Below are 13,971 nucleotides of genomic sequence, written 5' to 3'. Positions count from 1 at the left end.
CCCACACTACCATCTTGAAAATTACTCTAGTGAAGTTACAAAACATATGCTACTGAAGCAGCATATTCTTTGGGATAAGAACTGGTATGTTCTGCGAAACAAGTTCCTGAAATAACCTTTTTACTACCCTTCTTATACGACAACTTTCAAGAATTTCTTGGGTGAATACCCAATTAAAACTAAAGGAAGAGTATTTTCCTAAAAAACCCAGTGAGCTTCTCAAGCATGTTTTCAACTCGCTTCATGAGGTCTTATGTTCTCTGCTGAAACCTTTTTAAAAGTGGGCTGCAGTGAAGAACTGTTAAGTGTATCTTGATCTTCAGACAGTATAATCCTGAAAGGGAACAAAGGCACTCAAGAGAGCCAGCTCCTACTTACTTAGAGAATCCAGTAAGGCAAGATCTGCAAGACAATGTAACATCTTTTACTAAACTTGATAGTCATGGAATAGAGCAGCTTTTATGGACACAAGCCCTTCTCTTTCATACATACAACCCTCAAAACAACCACTGCAAAACTTTCTAGTTTGTTAGATTTGAATCACAAAAGCAAAACAGCAGCAGCTGAGGTTTTCAAAGAAAACAAACAAACAAGAAAACTAACTTCTTTACATTTGTCAGCTTGAAGTAGTTGCAGCAACTCACCAAAATGAAAAACAAAAGGCATCATTCTATAGAATTTCAGAGAGACTTTAAGAGATGTAGTCAATGATACGCACTATAAAATTAAAGGGTAGCCAACTAAGGGAAAATTAGAACTGTAGAGAATGAAACCACTGACAGAAATCTCAGTCCAAGACCAAAAGGCAGAGGTGATACTTTAAATAGTTAGAGCAAAGCTATATGAAGGAGCCTAAGGTTTAACTGACTGAACCTGTAGATTCAGATTTCAGAAGTCTGGAAAGGTAGGATGAAACAATGGAGACAATACTCCCCAGCAGAAAGCTTCAACTAGAGTATTTAAGCATATATCAGCCAACTCCATGTACTATCTTAAGAAAAAAGATTTTTGTAGTTATAGTAAACAAGCAGAGGTCCCAAATATAGGGTTGTTTTTTTTTTTTTTTTTAAAATCATTGTTTTACTTAATCCTTCTCAAGAATTCTGAAGACGCAAAGATTTTTAAAATCGACTGTATTACAAAAGAATTTAATTTTATTTATTCCAATTATATCCCAGATTTCTCTCTGATGTTATATACCCTAAAGTAAACAATAGTAAATAGGGCTGGGAAAGATCAACTCTGCTTTTTTCCCCCCAAGATACCAGCATTTGAATTTATCTTACTGTAAATTCTCAAGTCACATACGCAAGGTGGAAAAGCTAGCATATTTCCCAGGGCCATCATCTTTCAGAGGAGGTGTTTCTGTTCAGCAATTATAGTGTCCGATCCACTTCCCCTTCCATCCATCTAGCTTCTCTACAAACAAAACGCAGCTGCAATCTCGTTGAGAAAGTGGTCAACTGGTATGACAGCTGATTCAAAATCGGCATCTAGCAAATGGAGCTTTGCAATCCATGGAGCAATGAATGACACACTTCTCCTACCTCGACATTTTGAGCAGTTGTGAATAACAGTGGTATGGAAAGAGACAGAGGGTTCCACTGCAGAACGCCTGATCTCCAGGTAGATTAATAAAAGGCCAATAAAAGGCCTTATGTTTCAAATGGAAGGATGACAGACTGTTTAAACACTGAAGGCCTTAGCAGGAATCGGACGTTTTGTTTTCCTGAAGCTCCTCTGGGAATTAGAAGCCAGTTGTTCTGCCTCATACATAATGGGAATGATGTAATCGGCCGCAGTAGTAAGAACACGCTGTTTTCATGGGGAGGGAGAATGAGTTATTCCCCACCCCCGCTCCTTTATCTTTCATAACTTTAAGAAGAAACTGCTAGTGACCAGGAAAGACAGCAAAATCTGCAAAACATATCCCTGAGCAGATCAGAAGGAAAATGAGCTGTTTGAAAGACCCTTTCCCACAATTATTCCATTTTTCCTTCAAATGGTTATTTCAAGACAACTATTTCAAGACAACTATGTCTCAATGGAACCAGAAGTTTTTGGGGGCAGATCTTTCTTGCTAACCAACCCATGACTGACCGCTATAAAATTACCTCCAGATTTTCAGCAAAGGACATTGCCCTAATGGGAAACACACAACACTCGAGAACACTTTGCCTCTCGAAATGCACAGAGTACAAATTCAAACCTCTGAAACCATGGCAAAACACTTATTTTAATTATTTTTTTATCCAAGTAACTGCACTTTATAATGAACTATTGATCTTAAAATGTATTTTAAGGAGTACACTGACTTCATCTGTAAAAGGGATCCACTAGCAAACAAAGATGAAAAAGCAGTATGCGTATGCATGTTTACTTTGAGGAAGATTTCTTACAAGATAATGCAGATCTACTCAAATATTTGTTTTGCTCCAACTGAAACAACTTCATTTGAGTATAATTAAGTGCTCTACACTTATTAAGTTACCTACCAGAAATATCTGACTTAGGTGTACAATATACCTGTGGAATTAAGCCAGTACTACTTTTGGAAAGACACAGATATCGATAATCAATGCAGAACTGTATTTCCTGCTGCTGTTACTATAAACAAAGAAGTGAATATGCTACATATATATAAAACAATACATACCATTTTAAATAAGCTATCACTGAACATTTTAATTTTATATCCTTTTCTGCTTTAACTGTAGCCCTATGACTTTTTAATCTGCACAGAGAGGTCATTCTGCCCCCACTGATGCTAACAGACACAAAATGACCCCAGGATCTCCAAAAAGAAGAAAAAAAAAATAATATGAAGGAAGAAATAACTAAGCCCCATCATATTTCAAAAAAGCCTTTGGAAACGCTGTGCAGCAGCAAGAGAAAGTATGTATCAGATGGGACAAGGCAACATCAAGAAGTTACCATGGCTTAACCAGTTAAGTAGCAAACGCGGAGTGAAAAAACCCCACTTTTTCCTAAGTGTCTCTCACTGAGGTTTAAACCTAGATGCTTTACTTCACATCTGAGGCAGACTAAGACTAGACACGTGCTCAGTTACTGCAGCTGAGCTGCAGCTGAGCTGCAGCGCAGGAAGAGGTGCTATTCATCAGTGAGCTAAATCAATCTAACAGCCAGCTGCCACAGGGAGGCTTCACTGCTCCCCTGGCCACGGCCGCATTTTATTCAACCCTTCCCTGTGCTCACCCGAGTCCACGGTGAGTCAGTCCAGGGAAGTAAACTGCAAACTACTCTTCGCTTCACCAAAAAGTTTTCTGTGCTTTTGCTGACTGGTTCAGCTCACCGCTCAGCTGGGGGACCTGGGACCCACTGCAGGGACAAGGAGGCAAGGAAAGCAGGAGCAGCAGAACTTTCAGTGGCAGTGAACCATAAATTCAGCTGAATTGTATCATCAAGCTACACCCTTACTCACTTAATGGCCCCAGCCTAGAGTTATTAAGAGTTGCTTCCAATTTATCTCTTAATCCATTTCAAGGCAATCGGTTTTCTGCTAAATAGCCATATATGAAGCAGGAGGCTTCATCCGTCACCTATTTGCCTGAGCCCCTTCTCAAAAAAGGCTAGCAGGTTTAGGAGAAGGACTGCTGGAACTTGCAGTAGATCTTCCCGAAGTGCAAAATCTGTGCTAATGATCAATAATTAACATACTTTCACCCTGACCTGTCAAAGGCTAGAGACAAACCAGACACATACGTTGAACTCGGTCCTTTTTGACTGGAAATACTGAAACCATAAATAATCCTCATATATAATCCTGACATAATGTAATTACCTTCAGATGGATGAGCATCATTTCTGGGAAGCTTAGGGGAAAGAGGAGCAGTATACGGTGGAGAGTCCTGAGAGTATCGTTTAGCACTCCTGTTTTCAGGTATTTCTTCTTTTGCTGTGAAGAGGAAAGTCACCACCTATTATTCCTAGCATAAAGCTGCTCATGGGGAAAGTCCAGGGACAAAAGGAAAGACATACATCAGCCATTCACTAGGTTACAGTTCGGTTTCTTGTGTCACAGACTCAGTCATTTTGATACAAATTTTCAAAGCTGAAGTACAGACAGTACTGTCATTGCCCAAACTACCTTGACCCTGGCTACTTTTCTGAAAAGAGTTAAAACTAATGACTTACCTATGACAGACAGAAACATAAACATAATTTATCCATTGGAAAGGGGGAAAAAAAAAAAAAAAAATTTTATTTTCCAAAGCAGCACCCAGAAGACAGACTCAGCTATCAGACAGCTGTGAGGAAGCTTCACACCCAATATGAATCTTCTGAAATTGCCCTGACATCAAGATTTTCTCAGCTATGGCTCCTGGTAACCCTTGGGCTGGGACCTGTAGTACCAGGCCCTGCAAACAACCTGATGGAAGATCTCGTGCAAGTCATTTCATTTCCCCTTCACTCCATGGCTCTGGTGCAGCAAAGATATTGGCCACATACAAAATATTACAAGCAGCCACCTGTAAAACCCACCTTTTCTACTAGAAGACTGGACTGTACATAACAGAATGTAAAATTTTTGGAGCCACCACTTGAGTAAGGTGAATAAAGAGGGAAGAAAGGACCTTTTACTGGCGTGGGAAGGGCTAGACTGAATTCCCTTTCAGGGCAAGCCCCTTCTCATAAAGCAGTAAGTATCTCTTTGCAAGTTTGTTTTATGATCCGAACATAAATTTAACAAATGAAATGTGAAGTTTTGAGCTTGTCCTTTTAGCAGTATCACAGTGGTACAATACATATGTTTCCTGGCTTGGCTACAAGGAGGAGTTTGCTGAACAAAATGATTTCTGCACATGTGGTACGAGCTATCCCATCCTGTCAAAGCAGTACCACACTGGAACCAATTCACTAAGAACTGAAGCATATTCATTTCAATCAATCCACGTCATAGAAAGACAGACTGATTAAAAAGTTACATTTCAAAGTCGCCACACTTTTCAAAAATACCAGCACTTGAAAATAACAGTTGTTTAACAGTACCTGGTTTGTTCCTATCATACTCTGTAGGACTATGTGCACATCCCATGTAAGGGCTGAAAGGCTGGCTACTAAAGAGATTATCACACTGCAGGCTGTGGCAGAGTTTCTCCAAGAAGCGTAGGACAAATGATGCGCTGTTTACAGAAGGAAGATTGATGGCGTGCTTTTCCCCATCAAAGGAAGCTGTGAATAACAAGATGATGTCAAACACTCCCCAAGCATCATGAAGTATAGTAAAACACCATCATCAACTTAAAGGAGAAGACATCCAGATTTGATTTAAACCACACAAGACATGAGAGGAGTAAACAATCATTCTGGTAGTTTAATAAATTTACATCCAAAGGACTGATTTTACCTTCCGTTGGATCCATGCCAGTTTAAATTTTCTCTGTGGGAACTTGTTTTAATAAAATAATTTTGGATTCACACCAGCATAACAAAACTGGCAACTATTCCCTCATCACCAAAACCTTACGTGTAATTTCTGTTTGCTTATAAAACAACAAACTCTCCACCACCTATCTGCAGGAGATAACACAGAAAAGACCCTTCACAGTACTTCCTAAAAAACCACAACACAACCAAAATTAAAAAACAAAATAAAAAAAAGGAAGTAAACAACTTTAAGATATTTTTCCTCAGTTTCTAACTGAACTGAGCATACTCGTGGTAATGTGCTGGTATCCATTACCACTGAAACTCTGACTACGGAAAGTGGTTTGCCATTTGCTGTTTTATCACTAAAGAAATCTATCCTGCTGTCAACACTACAGTGGTCAAGCTCCCATTTATTTCAACAGGAGCTAGGTGGCAGGGATACCACAACAGCCACAAACAGATCTGGTGTCTTTTAAACCAAGCGATTACAAAGAGCCTGGACATGTGCCTATGTCTTCTACTTGTTGACCTCCTTCCTTGCCCCCCAAACAGAGTGTTGCAGCTGACGATATTTTACTATTTTGTGAAAATTAGCAGGATTTTGAAAAGACTCACTACTACTAATAAAAGAATAAATAACTACCATTACATTAGCCAAAACTTTTAGTTACTTCTAATTAGAAAGACATTACGACAAAGCAGGAACAAACTTGAAACTTAAGCTTAGGGCTAGAAAGAAGTGGCATAAACACCAGGTTTATGCATCAATTTGTCTTCTTGGTTTTCAGCCTGTCATGCAGCTTTCTGTTGTTAACATAAGTTTCCAAACGATAAGTAGAGCTTTAAAGGATCACATTTTGTGAGTAGCAGATGCAGTTACAAAAAAAAACCAAACCAAAAAAAAACCCCAGAAATGACAAGAAAGCCTTTTTTCACAGATCTGAATTAAGGAACATTTCCATATTGTGTTACAAAAGAGACAGATAATATACACAAAACCAAAGAAAACGCCCAAGTTTAGCATATTTTAGGCTTCCTTAGGAAATCAGAAGCATCAATTACTTACACTGTTGATGTAAGGAAGCTTCTGATTGGAGTTAATGCAAGTTAACCATCTAGCATCAACAACAATGTGCTACCTCTCTCATCTGCTTTCATGACAGACTGACCCAACGCAAATGCTTAAAGTTTGAGAGTCAGTACTACAGGGACAAATCCCAGACCAATGTGTTTTCATGGCCCATTCATTTTTTCCAGGCTCCAACATTCAAATGAAATGCTAACTATTCACAGCCCCACATGTGGCTCAGACACAAGGTCCTCTACCTCCTGTTTGGGGAAGGGGTCTCCAAAGGCAAATTTTTGCTTGGAACTCAACCAGTTCTGGAGAGCAAATGGGCTGTGAGACCTAGCACAGCCTGATCTCCTGACAAATTTACTGCAAGGTAGTAGTCAGCTACAACAAAAATTTAAAATGCTTTATAATAGCCTTACGGATGTTCTTATGTGACCTTGGGGAAATCGCTTATTCTCCATGCCTTAATTTCTCATTTTGAAAAGAAGCACTGAAAACAACAATATTATCTTAGAGTTGTCAGGAGGGTAAAGCAAGAAACAGCTGAGGCAATGTGACTGCCCCAGCAAGACATACCATGGGAAAAATCCACAAATAAAGATTCAGTGCAAATCCCTTGTACTCTGAACACCTGAGGGCAACCATACGAACGCCAACCAAGGGTGTGGGATCCAGATCCATAGGCTCAACTGCGTGCTCTGCTTGGGGACAACATAAGCCTCTTACTTCCCAGATAAATGCTAGGGGAAAAAATAAAAAGCAGTACTTCTGAGGTGCAATGACCTCAACCTTTTATGACAAATAAACAGGGACTGGAGCTTGCGTGTGCAATCCCAGTGCCCAGGATGAAGAATCATTCTCATTTCTTCACCTTCCATTGTGCAAATACGTTTTAAATACCAGGTTCAAGCCAGGAGAAAGGCTGAGAGGTAAACTATCAGAGAAGCGTGTTTGTCTGATAGTGAAGAAACTCACACAGAGTCTGATTTTAATTCTCTGCTAGAGAAGATTTATCTGTGCCTCAGTCTATTTCATCCCACCAAACACCATAGTCTGTGCTACAAGGAGAAAAAAGGGGCTGACACCACCACCACCACTAGTGGGCTTGCTAATCAAGCCTTTAATTTCCTTTCAGTTATATTTGCCTGAATTGAAACCTTATGCATCAAGCAAAAATAAAATGGTTTGTGCTTTTGTTTGAATAAGAAACAATGGAAAAATCCTAAATTCAGTTCTATTCAAAACAATTATTTTCTTTGGCAGCTAAACCAAAAGAACCCACTAATTATTCGCATGTATTCTAGCAAGACTATTTTATCCACGTCCTCATCAGCATACAGTTTCCTCCTACGGCAGGTATAATACTCATCATGAAAGTATCAGTCCACAAAAGACTTAGATTTCTTTGCTTATTCTCTGCTGCAATATTTTTTTTCTTGCCAGTCTAAAAAAAACAAACAAAAAAAAAAACCCCAAACCCGAACAACAAACCAAACTCCAAAACTACTTTCAAACACAAACTCTACAAGAAAACACTCTCACAATTTCATTCCGTAATTGTCCTGGTTTCGGCTGGGATAGAGTTAATTTTCTTCCTAACAGCAGGCATAGTGCTGTGTTTTGGATTTAGTAGGAGAAGAATGTTGATAACAGGCTGATGTTTTTAGTTGTTGCTGAGTACTGCTTATGCTAGTCAAGGACTTTTTCAGCTTCCCATGCTCTGCCAGGCGCACAAGAAACTGGGAGGGGGCACAGCCAGAAGAGTTGATCCAAACTGACCAAAGGGCTATTCCATACCATATGACGTCATGCTCAGTATATAAACTGGGGGGGGGTTGGCCGGGGAGCAGCGATCGCTGCTCGGGAACTGTCTGGGTATCGGTCGGCGGGTGGTGAGCAATTGCATTGTGCATCACTTGCTTCGTGTATCATTATTATTATTATCATTATTATACTGTTACTATTAGCATTACTATTTTACTTTATTTCAATTATTAAACTGTTCTTATCTCAGCCCAGGAGTGTTTCTCACTCTTACTCCTCCAATTCTCTCCCCCATCCCATCGGGGTAGGGGGAGTGAGCGAGCGGCTGCGTGGTGCTTAGTTGCTGGCTGGGGCTAAACCACGACAGTCCTTTTTTGGCGCCCAACGTGGGGCTTGAGATAACAACAGATTAATCAGACTGTATTAAGGAGTCTGTTAACAGTTGCCGGTCACGATATTAGTTCTTCTGATCTGCACCATGTTCTTTTTTTTGCAGCACGCGTTAAAGCTTGCTGTCAGTTTGTGTAGTGTGCTATGCTCTGCAGTGATTCATGATCTTTTGCTTGGGAGGCTCCTTATCAAAGCCCTGACCTTGAGCATTCTTTGGTATTTGGGTTTCATACAGAAGTCACTATTGTACTTCGGGTACTACCTCATAGAGAGAGTTAGCAATTATACTTCTTACTCTGAGAGGCTTGTTGTGGAGGAAATACAGAATGGCACCTTTGCTGCTTTCTTCTATGATGTTTCCTCCTTCATTACAACAACTTTCCAGTATCTTGAACACCCCTGGGCAGTTAAGATACTTCTATTGATAATTCTTGGGAATGTTGTTTCCATTTTGATAAAGGTCAGTAAGCAGTTTAAAAATACCATCCAGAGATCTACCCCAAGGCTGGATAGTTATGAGTGGCAGGGTGTGTGGGATCGTATGCGCAAGTACCTAGGGCAGTGGGGACCTCCAGTGTTTTGGAACTTCACCCCTGAACAAGTGCAGAATCCTGAAGAATTAGTAAAGTATTTGGAAGAAGTATGTTGTCACCCTGGTAGCTCCAGAGAGACACAAATCATTGCAACATGCTGGGGGCTGGCCCATGCCTATCGAGCCGTGGTCAACGCTAATCAGTACCCTCAAAAGAAAGAGAAGGTCTCTGGATCTGATGACAAAACAACAAGCACTGTGGCTACTCAAACCCCCACTACAGGCCCTGCGGCTACTCCAACCCCCACTACAGGCCTTGCAGCTACTCAAACCCCTGCCCCAGGCATTGTGGCTACTCCAGCCACAGCCATGAGCACTGCGGCTACTCAAACCCCAGTGACAGACACTGTGGCTAAACCAGAGAACCAACCTGCGCCGGTATCAGTTGCCCCTATACAGAAGAAGAAATACACGAGGAAATCAGTTCGTTTAGTAAGGGATGAAGATGAACCAGGGCCATCACGAGAACCAGAGGAGGAAGAACCCATAAATGAGATGGTGACCACCCGATCCCTATCCCTGAGTGAGCTGCGAGATATGCGAAAAGATTTTGGTCGTCATCCAGGCGAGCACATCATCACCTGGCTGCTCCGATGCTGGGATAACGGGGCCAGTAGCCTGGATTTAGAGGGTAGGGAAGCCAAGCAGCTGGGATCCCTTTCCAGGGAAGGGGGCATTGACAAAGCAATTGGAAAAGGGGCAAAACCGCTCAGCCTCTGGAGGCGACTTCTGTCAAGCGTGAAGGAAAGGTATCCCTTCAAGGAGGATGTTTTATACCGCCCAAGCAAATGGACCACCGTAGAGAAAGGTATCCAGTACCTGAGGGAATTAGGCGTGCTGGAGGTGATTTACAGTGACCTGAATGATGAGCGGTTAACCAAAGACCCAGATGAAGTCAGGTGCACACAATCCATGTGGCGGAAGGTGGTACGGAGCGCACCAGCATCGTATTCCAACTCGTTGGCAATATTAGCCTGGAAAGACGACGAGGCACCAACGGTGGATGAAGTAGCTAGACAACTCCGGGACTACGAAGAAAAGCTCTCTTCCTCCCTACGGGCCTGTGTCTCGGCTGTGGAAAAACTGTCTGAAAAAATATGCCAAGAGTTCCAACAACTCAGAGAGGATCTGTCCTACTCCCCACCTGCACGGACCAGTGTCTCAGCCATTAGGAGTCAACGTCCCTATGCTCAAGAGAGAGGATATAGAGGATACACACCACGGGGCACCCTGTGGTTTTACCTGCGTGATTATGGAGAGGACATGAGAAAGTGGGATGGAAAACCCACCTCAACCTTAGAGGCACGGGTGCGTGAATTGCAAGGAAAAACTATTAGAAAAGGCGGTTCTCCCAGGAAAATTGCAGCTCCAGTTTCCAGTGAGCAGTTCCCGAGACAGAGTAAGAGGGCTAATTTTACTTCTGACCTTGATCAGGGAACTTTTGATTCACATTTACAGGAAGTGAACAACGAATACTGTGACCAGTGTTAGAGGGGCCCTGCCTCCAGCCAGGTGGAGGAAAGGGACAACCGGGTTTACTGGACTGTGTGGATTCGATGGCCTGGAACGTCAGACCCACAGGAGTATAAGGCTCCAGTGGACACTGGTGCACAGTGCACGCTAATGCCATCAAACTATAGAGGGGCAGAACCCATTTGTATTTCTGGAGTGACAGGGGGATCCCAACAGCTAACTGTACTGGAAGCTGAAGTGAGCCTAACTGGGAATGAGTGGCAAAAGCACCCCATTGTGACTGGCCCAGATGCTCCGTGCATCCTTGGCATAGACTACCTCAGGAGAGGGTATTTCAAGGACCCAAAAGGGTACCGGTGGGCTTTTGGTATAGCTGCTTTGGAGACAGAGGAAATTAAACAGTTGTCCACCTTGCCCGGTCTCTCAGAGGACCCTTCGATTGTAGGGTTGCTGAAGGTTGAGGAACAACAGGTGCCGATCGCTACCACAACTGTGCACAGGCGGCAATATCGCACCAACCGAGACTCCCTGATTCCCATCCATAACCTGATTCATCGACTGGAGAGCCAGGGAGTGATCAGCAAGACTCGCTCACCCTTTAACAGTCCCATATGGCCAGTGCGAAAGTCTAATGGGGAGTGGAGACTAACAGTGGACTATCGTGGCCTGAACGAAGTTACACCGCCGCTGAGTGCTGCCGTACCAGACATGCTAGAACTTCAATATGAACTGGAGTCAAAGGCAGCTAAGTGGTATGCCACAATTGATATTGCTAATGCATTTTTCTCCATCCCTTTGGCAGCAGAGTGCAGGCCCCAGTTTGCTTTTACCTGGAGGGGTGTTCAGTACACCTGGAACCGACTGCCCCAGGGGTGGAAGCACAGCCCCACCATTTGCCATGGACTGATCCAGACAGCACTGGAACAGGGTGAAGCTCCAGAACATCTGCAGTACATTGATGACATCATTGTGTGGGGCAATACAGCAGAAGAAGTTTTTGAGAAGGGAAAGAAAATAGTCCAAATCCTTCTGAAGGCTGGTTTTGCCATAAAACAGAGTAAGGTCAAGGGGCCTGCACAGGAGATCCAGTTTTTAGGAATAAAATGGCAAGATGGACGTCGTCAGATCCCAATGGATGTGATCAACAAAATAACAGCTATGTCCCCACCAACTAGCAAAAAGGAAACACAAGCTTTCTTAGGCGTTGTGGGGTTTTGGAGAATGCATATTCCAAATTACAGCCAGATCGTAAGCCCTCTCTATCAAGTGACCCGGAAGAAGAACGAATTCAAATGGGGCCCTGAGCAACAACAAGCCTTTGAACAAATTAAACGTGAGATAGTTCATGCAGTAGCCCTTGGGCCAGTCCGGGCAGGGCAGGATATTAAAAATGTGCTCTACACCGCAGCCGGGGAGAATGGCCCTACCTGGAGCCTCTGGCAGAAAGCACCAGGGGAGACTCGAGGTCGACCCCTAGGGTTTTGGAGTCGGGGATACAGAGGATCCGAAGCCCGCTATACTCCAACCGAGAAAGAGATACTGGCAGCATATGAAGGGGTTCGAGCTGCTTCAGAAGTGGTTGGTACTGAAGCACAGCTCCTGCTGGCACCCCGACTGCCGGTGTTGGGCTGGATGTTCAAAGGGAGGGTCCCCTCTACACATCATGCAACTGATGCTACATGGAGTAAGTGGGTTGCATTGATCACACAACGGGCTCGAATAGGAAACCCCAGTCGCCCAGGAATCTTGGAAGTGATCATGGACTGGCCAGAAGGAAAAAACATTAGAATATCACCAGAGGAGGAGGTGACACGTGCTGAAGAGGCCCCACTGTATAATAAATTGCCAGAAAATGAAAAGCAATATGCCCTGTTCACTGATGGGTCCTGTCGTCTCGTGGGAAAGCATCGGAGGTGGAAAGCTGCTGTATGGAGTCCTATACGACAAGTCGCAGAAACTGCTGAAGGAGAAGGGGAGTCGAGTCAGTTTGCAGAGGTGAAAGCCATCCAGCTGGCTTTAGATATTGCTGAAAGAGAAAAGTGGCCAGTCCTTTATCTCTATACTGACTCATGGATGGTGGCAAATGCCCTGTGGGGGTGGCTGCAGCAATGGAAGCAGAGCAACTGGCAGCGCAGAGGCAAACCAATCTGGGCTGCCGCATTGTGGCAAGATATTGCTGCCCGGGTAGAGAACCTGGTTGTAAAAGTTCGTCATGTAGATGCTCATGTACCTAAGAGTCGGGCCACTGAAGAACATCAAAACAACCAGCAAGTAGATCAGGCTGCTAAGATTGAAGTGGCTCAGGTGGATTTGGACTGGCAACATAAGGGTGAATTATTTATAGCTCGGTGGGCCCATGACGCCTCAGGCCATCAAGGAAGGGATGCAACGTATAAATGGGCTCGTGATCGAGGGGTGGACTTAACTATGGACAGTATTGCACAGGTTATTCATGAGTGTGAAACATGCGCTGCAATCAAGCAAGCCAAGCAGTTCAAGCCCCTTGGGTATAGTGAACGATGGCTAAAATATAAATATGGGGAGGCCTGGCAGATTGATTACATCACGCTCCCACAGACCCGCCAAGGCAAGCGCTATGTGCTCACCATGGTGGAAGCAACCACTGGATGGCTGGAAACATATCCCGTGCCCCATGCCACCGCCCGCAACACCATCCTGGGCCTTGAAAAGCAAGTCCTGTGGCGACATGGCACCCCAGAAAGAATTGAGTCAGACAACGGGACTCATTTCCGAAACAACCTCATAGACACCTGGGCCAAAGAGCACGGCATTGAGTGGGTATATCACATCCCTTACCATGCACCAGCCTCCGGGAAAATTGAGCGATACAATGGATTGTTAAAGACTACCCTGAGAGCAATGGGTGGTGGGACGTTTAAACATTGGGATACGCATTTAGCAAAAGCCACCTGGTTAGTCAACACCAGAGGATCTGCCAATCGAGCTGGCCCTGCCCAATCAAAACTTTTACGTACTGTAGAAGGAGATAAAGTTCCTGTAGTGCACATGAAAAATATGCTGGGGAAGACAGTCTGGGTTACTTCCCCCTCTGGCAAAGGCAAACCCATTCGTGGGATTGCTTTTGCTCAAGGACCTGGGTGCACTTGGTGGGTGATGCGAAAGGATGGGGAAGCCCAATGTGTACCTCAAGGGAATTTGATTTTGGGTGAAAATAGCCAATGAACTGAATTGTATAATATTAATTGCTTTATAATACTGTATGTTATCTCTTAACTATATGTTATCTCTTAACTGCATGTTAATA

The 13,971-nt window shown here is 43.4% G+C and overlaps 1 protein-coding gene across 1 annotated transcript in view; it reads right to left on the bottom strand.

Moving 5' to 3' along the window:
- SCML2 (Scm polycomb group protein like 2) overlaps window positions 1-13,971 on the bottom strand; it is a 66,644-nt gene that overhangs the window by 4,205 nt on the left and 48,468 nt on the right. The window contains exons 10-11 of the mRNA XM_075714649.1: window positions 5,011-5,193; window positions 3,803-3,916 (exon numbers count right to left, since the gene is read on the bottom strand). Of these exons, the coding sequence (XP_075570764.1) occupies window positions 3,803-3,916; window positions 5,011-5,193 (297 nt within the window). The remainder of the gene's footprint in view (window positions 1-3,802; window positions 3,917-5,010; window positions 5,194-13,971) is intronic.

This window comes from Pelecanus crispus, chromosome 1, assembly GCF_030463565.1.
Source record: "Pelecanus crispus isolate bPelCri1 chromosome 1, bPelCri1.pri, whole genome shotgun sequence".
In the NCBI taxonomy this organism is placed as follows: domain Eukaryota; kingdom Metazoa; phylum Chordata; class Aves; order Pelecaniformes; family Pelecanidae; genus Pelecanus; species Pelecanus crispus.
The sequence above is the reverse complement of the archived record's forward strand: the minus strand, read 5'-3'. Positions and strand labels throughout refer to the sequence as shown.